The sequence below is a fragment of the Coloeus monedula genome (genome assembly GCF_965178545.1).
Source record: "Coloeus monedula genome assembly, chromosome: 14".
Lineage (NCBI taxonomy): Eukaryota > Metazoa > Chordata > Aves > Passeriformes > Corvidae > Coloeus > Coloeus monedula.
This window is the reverse complement of record NC_138794.1, coordinates 17,361,936-17,375,091: the sequence shown is the minus strand read 5'-3', so window position 1 is coordinate 17,375,091 and position 13,156 is coordinate 17,361,936. Positions and strand designations below refer to the sequence as shown.

The window sequence follows — 13,156 nt, the reverse complement described above, 5'->3', positions numbered from 1 at the left end:
CCTTCCTGCTCACCTGCTTCCTCATAGGTAAAGATGAAATGGTAAATAATCTCTGTGTTGTCCTTTTTAGTGTTATGCTTTAACTTCAGGGAAAGAATTGAGGACATACTTGATCCACTTGGACTTGTACATTTAAGTTCATAGCAAAAAAAGTTAGAAATTTCAAAGTTTTATAACACACCTTGTTTCCTGTTATTTTTATTGGACGTTCCTACTCCCTAATTCACCTGGGCCTCTGCTTATACGTCTTCAGGATGTTCAGCAGTTTTGCTGATGCTCAGAAATTAATGTGGTAAGAAAATGAGCTAAATTGGAAGTGTGGCACACTTTTGTATGTTGAGCACTTACTTCTGGTCCTAGATGAATATTACTTTTAAAGGTATGAAATTACTGCACAGTATGCAGTCGGAAGCTGTTCCAAGCTTCTGCTTCATGTGCTCAGACTGAAACAGGGAATGACTTTTTCCCTCAAGTGGTCGTTCTTTTCTTTCAAGCTTATAGTGCTTATTAATAAACATAAACCTTAAAATCTAAAAAAGATTCTAAAGAAGATCTAAAAAATCTTTTTAAAGAATGGAGTCCGTGAGAAGAGCATGGCAGTGGCAGTATCTGAGTTGGATTAAATGTCCTGATGGGCAACTTTATTTGTTGTTGGTTTTGGGCTATATATACAATTAGAGACCAAAATATGAAAGATATGTAAACATTAATTGTTAGTAGTAGTTTCAAAATAATTATCACTTTAAACACAAATAGCTTGCATTTCAGTACAATATAGTATTAGGAGAAATTAACTCTAAACACAGATACTTTCACAAAACTGAATCAGTAACAATGTTGGACTAGCACTTGTGACAGTTTGGTTTTCCTAAAGTGTATGCAGATATCACAGCTCAGGAGAGAGGTAGTGTACTTAATGCTTATAGAAAGAGCCATTCATTTCTGCTTAGCTATAAGAGCAAATCCCTAATGTATTTTGTTCAGGTGGACTGTTGCTGTATTGGAAGTGTGCTTCTCCTAATAACAACATTTAAACGTTGCAGGGATCATCTGCTGATCGAAGTCAGTGGAGAGAGCCAACCAGAACATCTGATGGCTTATGTTCTCTGTATGAGGCAGCTCTGTGCTTGTTTGAAGAGGTATGTCTTGAAAAGAAACTTTTAAGTTATTGTAGTTTACTTCCCCCTCAAACATGTGATTGGTGTGCACATGTGGCCATAGTCCAGTCTTGGCCAAATTATTCTGGGGTAGAAGAGGTGAAAAAAACATTGAAAAACTAAGATGTAGTGAAACAGTCATTTGGGCAAGCTAATGATGTGGTCATTGTGATTTGTATTTTAGGCAGTTACCACGTTGAGGGGCAGTTAAAGCTGTATTCAACATTGTGACTGTATAGGAAGAAGTATAAAATGTTACTGTGTAATAAATCTCTGGTTTGAACAGGTTTGTCGAATGGCTTCAGACTATTCTAGGACATGTGCTAGCCCTGACAGCATTCAAACGGGAGATGCTCCCATTGTGTCGGAGACCTGTGAAGTGTATGTGTGGGGCAGTAACAGCAGTCATCAGCTGGTAGAAGGAACTCAAGAGAAAATACTTCAACCCAAGCTTGCTCCAAGTTTTTCTGATGCACAGACGGTGAGTGACATTTATTAGTGGTACATTATGTAACATTCAGCAGCTTCATAGTCACAGTATAAAATTGAAAGATAGTACTTTATTTCTGAGTGTCAAGTTGTAATGAAGGGATGATGCTCAGAACTGGTCACACATGTTATTTTACTGTGAGTATCTTGCTACTTTTATTGATGCCTGGGAAAAACATTCTGGTTTGTTTCTAATGACACACAGATAAATATCCATGTAACAAGAATGACCTGACTTGCTCTGTGGAGACAAGTTCAGTTGCCTGTAGTTGTTTGGGTGGGTTTGATTTTGTTGGTTTGTTTTTTGTTGTTGTTGTTGGTTTTTTTAATGTTGGTTAAAAGGTGTCTTAACTACTCCATATTCTTTTCCACTGGTGGTTTTCACACCCAAGATTGCCAAGTCTAAAACTTCAAACTGGACTAGCTGCTGACGCAGCAACCTTAGCAAGCTTTCTGAAATCAGTGTGCATGCTCTTTCTGCTCTCAGTCACAGATTCTGCGTTGCAACTGATGCGTGACCCAGAATATAATAGTTTGCTTTTCTGGTACTATATTGGCTTTGCAGTGTTTACTTAAGTAAAAGCACTTTTTTGGTCACTAGACAATTTAGGTGCGTTTTCTGAAATAGTTTCTATGGACGTCACTGATGTATTTTGTATTCCAGTGGGCTGCATGACTGGAAATCATAAAACAAGTTTATCCATTCAGAAAACTTTCAAAACATTCAGAAGACTAATACACAAGAATGGAATGCATGATCCGAATGAATGGGTTACTCTTTTAATAGTTCTGTATACAACTCTACAACAGATTTATGTGATTTTTCCACTTAGCCTTCATTGATGATTGTTGTAGGATTATCTAGATGAAGACATTAATTCCTGTTAAATGGGGCTGTTTTATGATGTGCTTTTATGCTTCAGATGGAACCTGCTCTGCACTTCTGCTGTGTTAAGATTCCTATAGGGAATTATTTCTGTGTTAGTCCATTAGCAGTTGGGACATTCCTCAGCCGAGTGCTGACTTCCCAATAAGGGCAAGTCCATATTTTCTTAAAAGCTTTTAATCTTATTTCTTGGATGTTCACGTAATTAAAATGCGTAGTCTCAAGTGAGTGGATTTTTAGCATTTGGCATATTTCTGTAATGTTACCACTAGGTACTGATTAAAATTAAGCAAAACCTACAGTGTTTTATCAAGCTGTTACTTTGTCTTTTTTGCTTTAAAAAAGTTAAGATTTCCAGCCATGAGTTTTGGGAGATCTGAATGCAGCACAAGTTCTGTAGTCTGTAGAAGAGATAAGGATAAAATAATCACTGTTTACATATTTTAGTCATGAAAATAGATTTAATTATAAAATATTTTCCAATAATTTTGGTTCTACTGCTTGTTGAAGTCCAAATTGTTTTTAATTTTTACATTATGTTATATGAAGAAACCTGAAATTCTGTTTAAAAATACAGACTTCTAGACCTATATGTGAATTTTTGATTTATCTAATTTCTGCATTTCTCTGTACTTTTTTCTCTTTGTAGATTGAAGCTGGACAATATTGTACATTTGTCATTTCTACGGATGGTTCTGTTAGAGCCTGTGGGAAAGGCAGCTATGGGAGACTGGGACTGGGAGACTCCAATAATCAGTCCACATTGAAAAAATTGACTTTTGAGCCTCATAGGTCTATTAAAAAGGTGTCATCTTCAAAAGGATCTGATGGTCACACTTTAGCATTTACAACAGAAGGGGAAGTCTTCAGCTGGGGTGACGGTGACTACGGAAAACTGGGACATGGAAATAGTTCAACGCAGAAATATCCCAAACTTATTCAGGGTCCCCTGCAAGGAAAGGTATGTTTTGTATAGTAGAGCACCTGTTTTATTTCTGTTCAGTAGGGATGTTGTGTAAAGTTTGAAATATATAAAATATCATGATGTTAAAGCTACTTGATAAATAAATCATTAGCAGTTTTACATATAAACGTGCCTTTTTATGGACTTACTTCCCCTTGTCATATAAATAGAAAAGATTGCAAAGATTGTATGTACTTGATCCATGGGAATGAACAAGTTAGTTTATGTAGACTCCTTCTGAAACTTGACTGTCCCAGGCTTTCAGACTTCCTACTGATTTGTGTAAAAACTTAATCTTTCTTTTTGTGTGTAATGTAGGTGGTAGTGTGTGTGTCAGCAGGCTACAGGCACAGTGCTGCTGTTACAGAAGATGGAGAGCTGTACACATGGGGAGAAGGAGACTTTGGAAGATTAGGTAATTTGAAAATTTCTTGAGATGCTTTTGGAAAAGTTCCTGTGTCTAGTAATGATTTTATACATCTATTTACTTTGTCCTCTAATTGTCCCCTCTATGTACCCATATACATGTACTCAGGTGTGTGCATACAGGTGACCAGTGCAGAAGACTCTTAAAAGTTTTTAATGCAGTTAATTTTACAAAGTTTTTTAAGATTTTTCATTTCAAGGCAAGCTGCTTTTATTAATTCCTAAGACTATATGGTTGCTAATGCCACTGGAATGTAAACAGTAGACATTTTAAATAAACTGGAATTCTAGGTAAACCTCATCTAGTGTGATGGTAGAATGATTCTTTGAATGGTCAGCCGTAACTGGCTAATAGTATCAAGAGTCTGATTCTGATAAGGATACTTGATGTTAAGTTGCCATAATGGCTTAGTGTCTTTTTACTGTAATACATCTAAAAAGTTAGTTTTAACCAAAACAAGAAACCCTGTGTACTGTGTGCTTCAAGTTCACTTGTCTGTTTCATCATCTTTGCTGTACAGCTGCTATGCTATGCCTGGTATAAAACCACTCTTCTTAAGCAGTTTCAGTTGAACCAACAGGTTTTGCATGGAAAATTGTTTCAAGTTGGGCTTTAGTTCCCTTCTGTTTTCTCTTCTTTGAGTGTCATAGTCACCAAATATAGAGGGGTGAAAGCAGGCAAGTGGCAGGGGTGGAAGATGAGAACAGTGTTTAACAGTTACAGCTTTCAAGGGCATCAGTAGAAGTTCTGAGTGTTATCCCTGTTGTTAAGAACTCTGTGTTGGAGGTTTAACTGGAATTTTGGTGGGAATTGTGGAAACGTTCTCCTTGAGTTTTAGATTAATTTGGAGTTTGGATGTTTTTGGGGGGGTCTTGGAGTGTGCAATGTTCCAGCACACAGCTAAAAAGTAACGTTTCATTAAGTTATAGGGAGTTGTTCATATTTACTCAGTTATGGATACCAGTGGTATTAATTTTCCTCTCTTCTCTATTTTTCTTCCATGTCCACAGAATTTAGTTTAGTAGTTTAGTAGAAATAAAATTTTTTATAAAGTAGGTGATAACTGTAATGTATTTGGTTTCTGCAGAAAGGACCCGTTAGAACTGTGGCTGTCTAAAGGCAGCTGAGGGGCTGATCTGTCCTGTCTGTGCAGTATTGACGGGAGTGGCAAAGTGCCCTTATTGCAGCTTCTTCATGCTGTGCAGGATACCTGCTGCCTGGTATTGGGAAGTCTAGCTACCTAATCAGCTAGTATTAAAGGCAGTTGTACTAGCAATTCTTCTTATTTCTTTTCAGCTAGGTAGAAAATAGTCATAAGTTTCAGAAGCAGTGAGATACGAACAGGTGCTCTGGAGTATGTCATAAAGATTAAATGTTTAACTTTACCACAGATGTCTTCCAAACCTTACTATGAATCTTTCCAAAAGTGGGCAGAAATCATCATTTGTGATGACTGCAGTACACATGAAATTTGCAAAATCTTAAGATTGCAAAACAAAATAGAACTTAAATCTTCACAAAAAGAAAATACTTTTTTCATTTTTCCTTAGGTCATGGTGACAGCAACAGCCGCAACATTCCAACTTTAGTAAAAGATATTAGCAATGTAGGAGAGGTTTCCTGTGGCAGTTCACACACAATAGCTCTGTCTAAAGATGGGAGAACAGTGTGGTCGTTTGGAGGAGGAGACAATGGTAGGTAAAACGAATGTTTTGGTAGTAATTTTTGTCTTATTCCATCTGCCTCATAGTTTTAGTACTCCTTGCAGTTTGGTTGTGGTTTTTATTACTCATTTGGTAGCTGTTCAAGGAAAGGATTTTTATAAAATCTAAATACAATATTTGAAATTCACCTGCAAGATTATGGGGTTTAAAAAAGGATTTTCAGCAGGGGAGGGGTTTCACAGCACAGAAAGGTCAGTGAATGGATGAACAATTCTGGAAAAAATGTGCTGACGACTTTCAAATAAGCTCACTCATGATATGACAGTAGCTATTCACATCCTACAAACTATTACATTTAAACTGCCTGGGATTAGTATTTAAATTCTAAAATAGTCCATAATAAATATATATTTCTTCAAGTCTGCAATTAATTACTGTAATTGAAAGAGAATAAGTTTTAAAAATATGTAATATGTTTTAATTTTAAAAATCCACTCTGACATTCTTGGTAATCCAAAAAGAATTCTTTTGGGGTACTTTTAATTACTGTCTATCCATTGAAAATACCTTCCAGTTGTGTTTCCTCCTTTTGCAGGCAAACTTGGCCATGGAGATACAAATAGAGTATATAAACCTAAAGTTATAGAAGCCTTGCAAGGAATGTTTATTCGAAAAGTTTGTGCTGGAAGCCAGTCTTCACTTGCCTTGACATCAACAGGGCAGGTAGGCAAAGCCAAGTTTTCACTCAAATTACGAGAGCTGGTGAAGAAGGTGGTGTGGGTTCACGTTATCTCAATATTTATTATTTTGACTGTTGGGACGATGTTCAACTAGTACTTAAGTAGAAGTGAAGTCCTTGATTAGAGATTGAAGTACCTAATGCACAAGAGTAATTCAAAATGTGCTTTTCAAGATTCTTGCTTAGTCACAGAAAACATTGTATTTTTAGGTTAATAAATGTAACTAGCGTAAAATCAAATTGGATTCAAGAAACAAACAGCAGTGAAATCCTTGTAATTTTTAATACAGTAACCCGCTCAGGTGATTAGGTGGTTTGATAGGTTTTTAAAATATATATGTATATTAGACTATAGGTGTTAACTACAACTTTTATTTCCAATCTGAAAAATCTCAGGAGATGTTGGAGGTAAATGTTGAGGTGGTAAAGGGGGGCCCTTCCTGACATGATGGATGCATGTAATCCAGTAAGCATTTCCATGTGTGTAACCCACCTGGGCTCCCCACCCTCAGCTCTGTGACTCAGAGACAGTGCATTTTCAAAGTGCAGGTTTGGAATGTTAACATTCACTGTAGCAGTTTGTTTTCCTGCAGCAGCCTCCCCAGTGCTGTGCTCTGTGGCCAGTCACCTCAGTGGCTGGAGGAAGGAATGCCCACTTGATGAGTTGTGTGTTCCAGTCAGGAAAGTCCTGTGCAAGTTGTGTTGAAAGTGTAATTGCAGTTATTGTGTAGGTGGTTTGCTGGAATGTTGTTTGTTGTGCTCACCAGTAACATAAGTCTGACCTGTGTCTATTTTGTGGTTGGTTTGCTCCAGGTTTATGCGTGGGGCTGCGGGGCCTGCCTTGGCTGTGGCTCTTCGGAGGCAACTGCTCTCAGACCCAAGCTCATTGAAGAGCTGGCTGCTACCAGAATAGTTGACATTTCCATTGGGGACAGTCACTGTTTGGCACTTTCTCATGGTAAAGAGAATAAGGTGTAAAAATACATAATCCTCCTCTTGATCAAAAGCAGTTGTATCTCAGCTTTTGTTTTCTGCTTTATTTATGTTTATAGATAATGAAGTTTATGCTTGGGGTAACAATTCAATGGGACAGTGTGGTCAGGGAAACTCTACTGGCCCCATTACTAAACCGAAGAAAGTAAGTGGTTTAGATGGAGTTGCAATTCAACAGATTTCAGCAGGAACATCCCATAGCCTTGCCTGGACAGCTCTTCCAAGGGACAGGTAACAATGACATTTGGGACAGATATAATTTTATTCTTTTATACAAGTCCACTTTGGGATACATTTATTTCCTGAAGGTGTTCCCACATCATGTGTGTCAAGCATTCTTGTTGTAACGTTTTGGTCTGGAAGGTCTTCTTCCTCTCCTCTTTCCTCCTTCATCTTCTCTAATTGTTGCATGTTACAAGTGAAAATGTATCAGCACCAAAGATGTGGATATTTCTTTGTATAGGAAAGAGGTGTTTCTTTTGTGCAGTTAGACAAAACCTGCCTCTGTTTACTAAAAAGTTAGTGGGAAGGTGAAACAACTCAGTATTTTTTATTTTTTGCTTCTGAGGGGATTTTTTTTTTATGGCTTGGGAAGTTTCTTTTAGTGTAGTAAGGAGTACACTAATCAGGAGACTTTGGGAAAGGGGGAAGTTCAGACAAATTACTGAGGTGCATTGAGAGATCTTAAAAAAATTCTATATAGTTACGTGTTAAAGTAAAAATAAGTACCAAATAAATAGCTTGGTTATTAATATACAGTAACTCAAATAATACTTTTACACCAAAGATGTTAGCAAGTGATTGAAGTAAACTTTTATGTATGGATTAACAAAAGGAACAGACAAACTTAGTATTTGGAGGATAATTCAAGAAGAATTTCAAATGCCCTGTTTTCAAGGGAGCTATCAACTAAGGGAATAGTGAGACTCAAATAGGACCAAGTGGTAGTTCCCCTTTTGAGTTCTCCCTTCATTTTATCAAAGTCTTTAATCTGGCATTTATACTAAAACCGGCTTTGTGAGTACTGGTCAGCCTTTGCATGAATCAGATTAAATGCATATGGCTTCAGGTTTATGGCATTGCGGTGTTTTTCTGCATAAATGTGAAGCGTTTGATTGTAAAGAGTTTTACAGAAAAAAGAGGAGAGAATACTTTCATGGGTCAGGAAGCTGGTCTGCCATAGTTGTACTAGTTTGCTCTAAGAAAGAAACCGGTTTAGTTGCAGTGTGTATTCAACCTGGTTAAACTGTTAATTTATTAAAGCAGTTAAAGCATTTCCAGAAGGTAATTTACTTTGATGTTTGATTCCAGGCAAGTTGTGGCATGGCACAGACCCTATTGTGTTGACCTTGAAGAAAGTACCTTTTCACATCTTCGTTCTTTTCTCGAGCACTACTGTGACAAAATTAACAGTGAAATTCCTCCTCTTCCTTTTCCTTCATCAAGGTACGTCCAGCATATGCATGTTACAGATCTTTATATTTGTTTTCTCTTTCCAGCAGTGGTAAATGGCTTAGTCCTGGTTAGTCTGTTCTTTAACAAACATAAAAACCTGCTCACTCAGGTGCCATTTGTTTTGAATTACTCTAGTGTCTGTGTATAACAGAGGAGCTTTACAGTGTCTCAAATGTAGCAGGATCTTTAGTCTGCAATGTATTTTCATTATGCAGTGAATTACATGCTTTACTTCAGGGTTTTCCTTTGAAACATGTTTTTCTTTGTAGTTGAAATGTATTTACTATTTCTGTGTTGTCAGTTCTTACTCCTGTAACCAGTGTCTCAAATTCTTTTTAAGAGGACTAGAAATGAATATCCAGACTTTGTTTTTAACCCAATTGCTGTACTCCTAAATCTTCTGAGAGAAGATTACATTTATTACTTCTTAAAAGTTGGGATTTTTTCCCCCTCTGTGTATAATATTATTGTTTATTTCTGTATTTTGGGATGGTTTTGTCTCATAATTCATGGGACTACTAATCTAAAGTGAATGTTTGTTGCAACCATTGTCCACAAATACACTTCTCTATTTAAGTTTCAGGTTTTTTTAAGCAGATTGGCAGTAAGTTTCTCAGAGGAGTTTCCTTAAACTCCCAGTTGGAATTTACTTGCCTTTCTGGTATGAAAAATCTGGGGAGAGTTAAAAGCTTACTGCACAAATAAGTGGAAGGGAGTAATCCTAATAATAGGAGAGGTTAACAGGTATGTATTTCTTTTACAGGGAACATCACAATTTTCTTAAATTGTGTTTGAAGCTGCTTTCTAATCACCTTGCACTTGCACTGGCTGGAGGTGTAGCCACCAGCATTCTTGGCCGGCAGGCTGGTCCTCTTCGAAATCTCTTGTTCAGACTGATGGACTCTTCTGTCCCTGATGAAATTCAGGAAGTAAGTAATGTCTTGTTGTTTACATGTGAAAATTGTACTACTCTCTTCCCTTTTTTTTCTGACTGTGTAGTTAAATATTTATCTGATTTTCTGAATGATTCTGACTTGCCAGTTTTACTCATTAAAGTTAAAAAATGTAGTCACCGTCACTGTTTTATGATCTGAAAGCAGAGGAGAATGTTTGCATAAGAATTTCAAAAAACTGCTTTATTTTGTAGCTTTTAAATTATTCTTCCTTGTAATAATGAATCTAAAATGTTATTGTTGTGGATCGAGTAACTAACTTGGTTGAGTAATTCTCTTAAGATGCACTCTTACAGGAAATAGCAACTTTTGTTGGTCTTGTTTCACTCCTTCAGTGTACCGCACACGTTTGCATCACAGCATAAAAGATCAGTGTGCTATTGCGTGGTAGAATTCTGATATTAAATTGAGCAGATATTTGGGATATATCATTTGTGATGTACTGTATTTTTTAAGGATACAGGTGAGTTGATTATTCCTCCTTCACTGAAGAAGTATTTTCTGCTGCTCCAATTTTAGGTTGTAATTGAGACTCTGTCAGTTGGAGCAACTATGCTACTTCCTCCATTGCGAGAGAGAATGGAATTGCTACATTCTCTTCTACCCCAAGGTCCTGATAGATGGGAAAGCTTATCAAAAGGACAGGTAAGGTCAACTAAAAATATGCCTGGGAGCAGTTGTGGTTTGCTTTGGGTTTTTCTGTGAGAACATCTTGAGCTGTGAGGTGAGCCTCATTTGCTGAGTGCAAGCACGTTTCTGGGGAGATGCAGTGCAAACCCCGTGTAACAGAATCTGTAGGGTAGCCTGACTAAGCCAGAATGGAGTGAGGCAGGGAGCACCGCTTGTTTTCTCAAGTGAAGGTCAGCTACAGAGAACTTAGGAATTCCTGTGGTACTGTACCCAGATTAGTTTAAAGATTAGATATTTTTGAATACTGGATTGATTTAACAAGCCTTGGTAACAGAAAATCAACTGTTTTCTGGGATGAATACTTGTATAATGCTTTCCCTACGTGGAGTTCACCCTACTTTGCAAAGATGACTGCAAGGTTCTTTTTTGTACCTTTTTCCTATGTACAATGTAGAAAAATCATATGTCCCCCACCTGTCTTCCCAAATAATCAAATAACCAGGACAGACTGGAGGAAGTGTTTGGTTCAGTGTCTTAACCTCATTGCCCACCATATGGACAATGTAGTTTCTGTCTCTCTTAGTCTCAGATTTTTACTAGGTATGGTCACTCTAATTCAGTATAATTTTCCATTCTCTAATAGTACAGTTCTTCAGGAAAACCTGGAATATTTTGGTAAAGCCCTCCAGCTTATTTCTGTGTCCCATTAGAATATTTTTATTGGGTAACTATATGCCCAATAGTTTTTTCTTCTTAGCTCATTATTTTATCTTTATTAACAAAGAGTGATTTTTGTGTCTAAACATTTTTCTTCAGAGAATGCAGTTGGACATCATTCTGACAAGTTTGCAGGATCACACCCATGTAGCTTCCCTGCTTGGCTATAGCTCCCCATCTGATACCACAGAAACTTCCTCATTGTGTATCAGCTATGGAAACCTCTCTGATCAAGCATATGCTGTCCAGAGCAGTCATCCGGATACTCATCTAGCTGAAATATTAATGAAGACTCTTCTAAGAAACTTGGGATTTTATACAGTATGTATACGCTTTATATTAATTTATTTTTTTTTATTAAATCAATTTTTGACAGTTCGAAGGGTAACTCCCCCCATCTTAAGAAAATGATGCTCATTTTGTTTATTCAAAGTAGCAGTGCCATATGTATTTGTCTTTAAGTGGACTAAAGTCAGTTAAATCATCTCTAACAGTATTAATATTGCTACTAATAATAGGTTTTAATATTGCTATTGTGGTATTTATTGTTTAAGGTGCCTTATGTAAATGTAGCTGGTCTCATATCAGATTATTTTATTGCTCTTGCTTTGGCTTCAGATTTTTTGGGAGATAAAATGTAACACAAGAAGTAAATTGATTGTATGCGGTGTTTGTCAGTATAATCTCAGCCACCAGGGAACAATAAGCAGACACCAGATAAATCTGTTTAATTAACTTCACTAGGGTAACTACCTTGTAGTAGAGCAGCAAGTGCAGGTCAGCTGCCTTATTAAACACAGTGTGTCAGCCAGATTGGTGTTCTTAGAAAGTGTAGGGGAGCGTGAGAGTAAATCATTGACTCAGCTTTTTATTCAACCAGCCAGTTAAACACAACAGCCAGAAGAAATCAGAGGTTTGGACTTCCCTGGCATATGTGTGGAGCTCCTCAGGGCAGGGTGGCAGTGTTTCGTTCTTCTCTCTAGACCTCCCCCAGTCAGGGAGGTAGAATTGTCTGCCTTTAATTGGCTGCTTGAAACTAGCTCTGTTTTTCCAATGGATTCCAAAGGAAGTCAAGTAGCCATCTGTGTTGTGCTTGTATAACCATCCTAGGTAATGCAGGGAAGGATTCTAATGTGAGACATCTTCTGCATCAGCCCACAACAGATCCTAAGGAATTATTACTTATTTTAACACATTGTGTTTTGGGGGCTAGGTTAGGAAGGGAGTTTTTTAATCTAGTTATCCTTGGGGAGGTGAATAAAAAAGCATTGCTGCATGTGAAAAAAACATTTTAAGGGATGTTCACCTGACAGCTACCACAGTCACTCCTGTGACATGATAAACAATTGTAGTTTCAAGTTTGGTTATCCCGTGATCCACTTGACATTATCCAATTACTCCAGTCATTACACATGCACATAGTAAAGATAAAAATGCTTCTTTTTAGATGATAGCTAAGTATTATAGCACTTGAAGCAGAGTTAATTGTTATCTTTTCCCCCCTTTTGTCTTAATAGGACCAAGCCTTCGGAGAACTGGAAAAAAACAGTGATAAATTTTTACTAGGTACATCATCATCAGAAAACAGCCAACCTGCTCATCTGCATGAGCTTTTATGTTCCCTGCAGAAACAATTGCTGGCTTATTGCCACATCAACAGTGTTACTGAGGTGCGTGTCCTTATTTTTAGCATTTAGAAGAGAAAAAATAATTCAGTATTCGTAAGCACCAGAACGTTGTAAGTTTCCTTCTGAAAATCTTCTGTGTATTTGAAAGCTAAAGTGATCTTAAATAGTGACCCCCTTATATATATTTACAGAATTATTCTTATGTTTGTTTCCTTCTAGAATTCCAGCAGTGTGGCACTGCTTCACAAACACCTGCAGCTTTTATTGCCTCATGCTACAGATATCTATTCCCGTTCTGCAACGCTTCTTAAGGAAAGCTCTTGGAATGGTAGTGTTGGGGAAAAACTGAGAGGTAAATGTCCATGGAGAAATCAGTGATGATAGCTCTGTAAGCTTAGGGCACGTTTTCTTTGCTTAGATTTGAATGAAAAGATCCCTTAGTTCTCCTATATCT

The 13,156-nt window shown here is 37.2% G+C and overlaps 1 protein-coding gene across 11 annotated transcripts in view; it reads left to right on the top strand.

Moving 5' to 3' along the window:
• HERC1 (HECT and RLD domain containing E3 ubiquitin protein ligase family member 1) overlaps window positions 1-13,156 on the top strand; it is a 103,277-nt gene that overhangs the window by 32,750 nt on the left and 57,371 nt on the right. For all 11 annotated transcript variants that reach the window (XM_082290751.1, XM_082290753.1, XM_082290757.1 and 8 more), the window contains exons 3-16: window positions 1,044-1,139; window positions 1,444-1,638; window positions 3,182-3,493; window positions 3,815-3,911; window positions 5,474-5,617; window positions 6,183-6,310; window positions 7,140-7,284; window positions 7,379-7,550; window positions 8,631-8,765; window positions 9,538-9,703; window positions 10,247-10,372; window positions 11,174-11,395; window positions 12,592-12,744; window positions 12,922-13,054. In XM_082290751.1, the coding sequence (XP_082146877.1) occupies window positions 1,044-1,139; window positions 1,444-1,638; window positions 3,182-3,493; window positions 3,815-3,911; window positions 5,474-5,617; window positions 6,183-6,310; window positions 7,140-7,284; window positions 7,379-7,550; window positions 8,631-8,765; window positions 9,538-9,703; window positions 10,247-10,372; window positions 11,174-11,395; window positions 12,592-12,744; window positions 12,922-13,054 (2,224 nt within the window). The remainder of the gene's footprint in view (window positions 1-1,043; window positions 1,140-1,443; window positions 1,639-3,181; window positions 3,494-3,814; window positions 3,912-5,473; window positions 5,618-6,182; window positions 6,311-7,139; window positions 7,285-7,378; window positions 7,551-8,630; window positions 8,766-9,537; window positions 9,704-10,246; window positions 10,373-11,173; window positions 11,396-12,591; window positions 12,745-12,921; window positions 13,055-13,156) is intronic.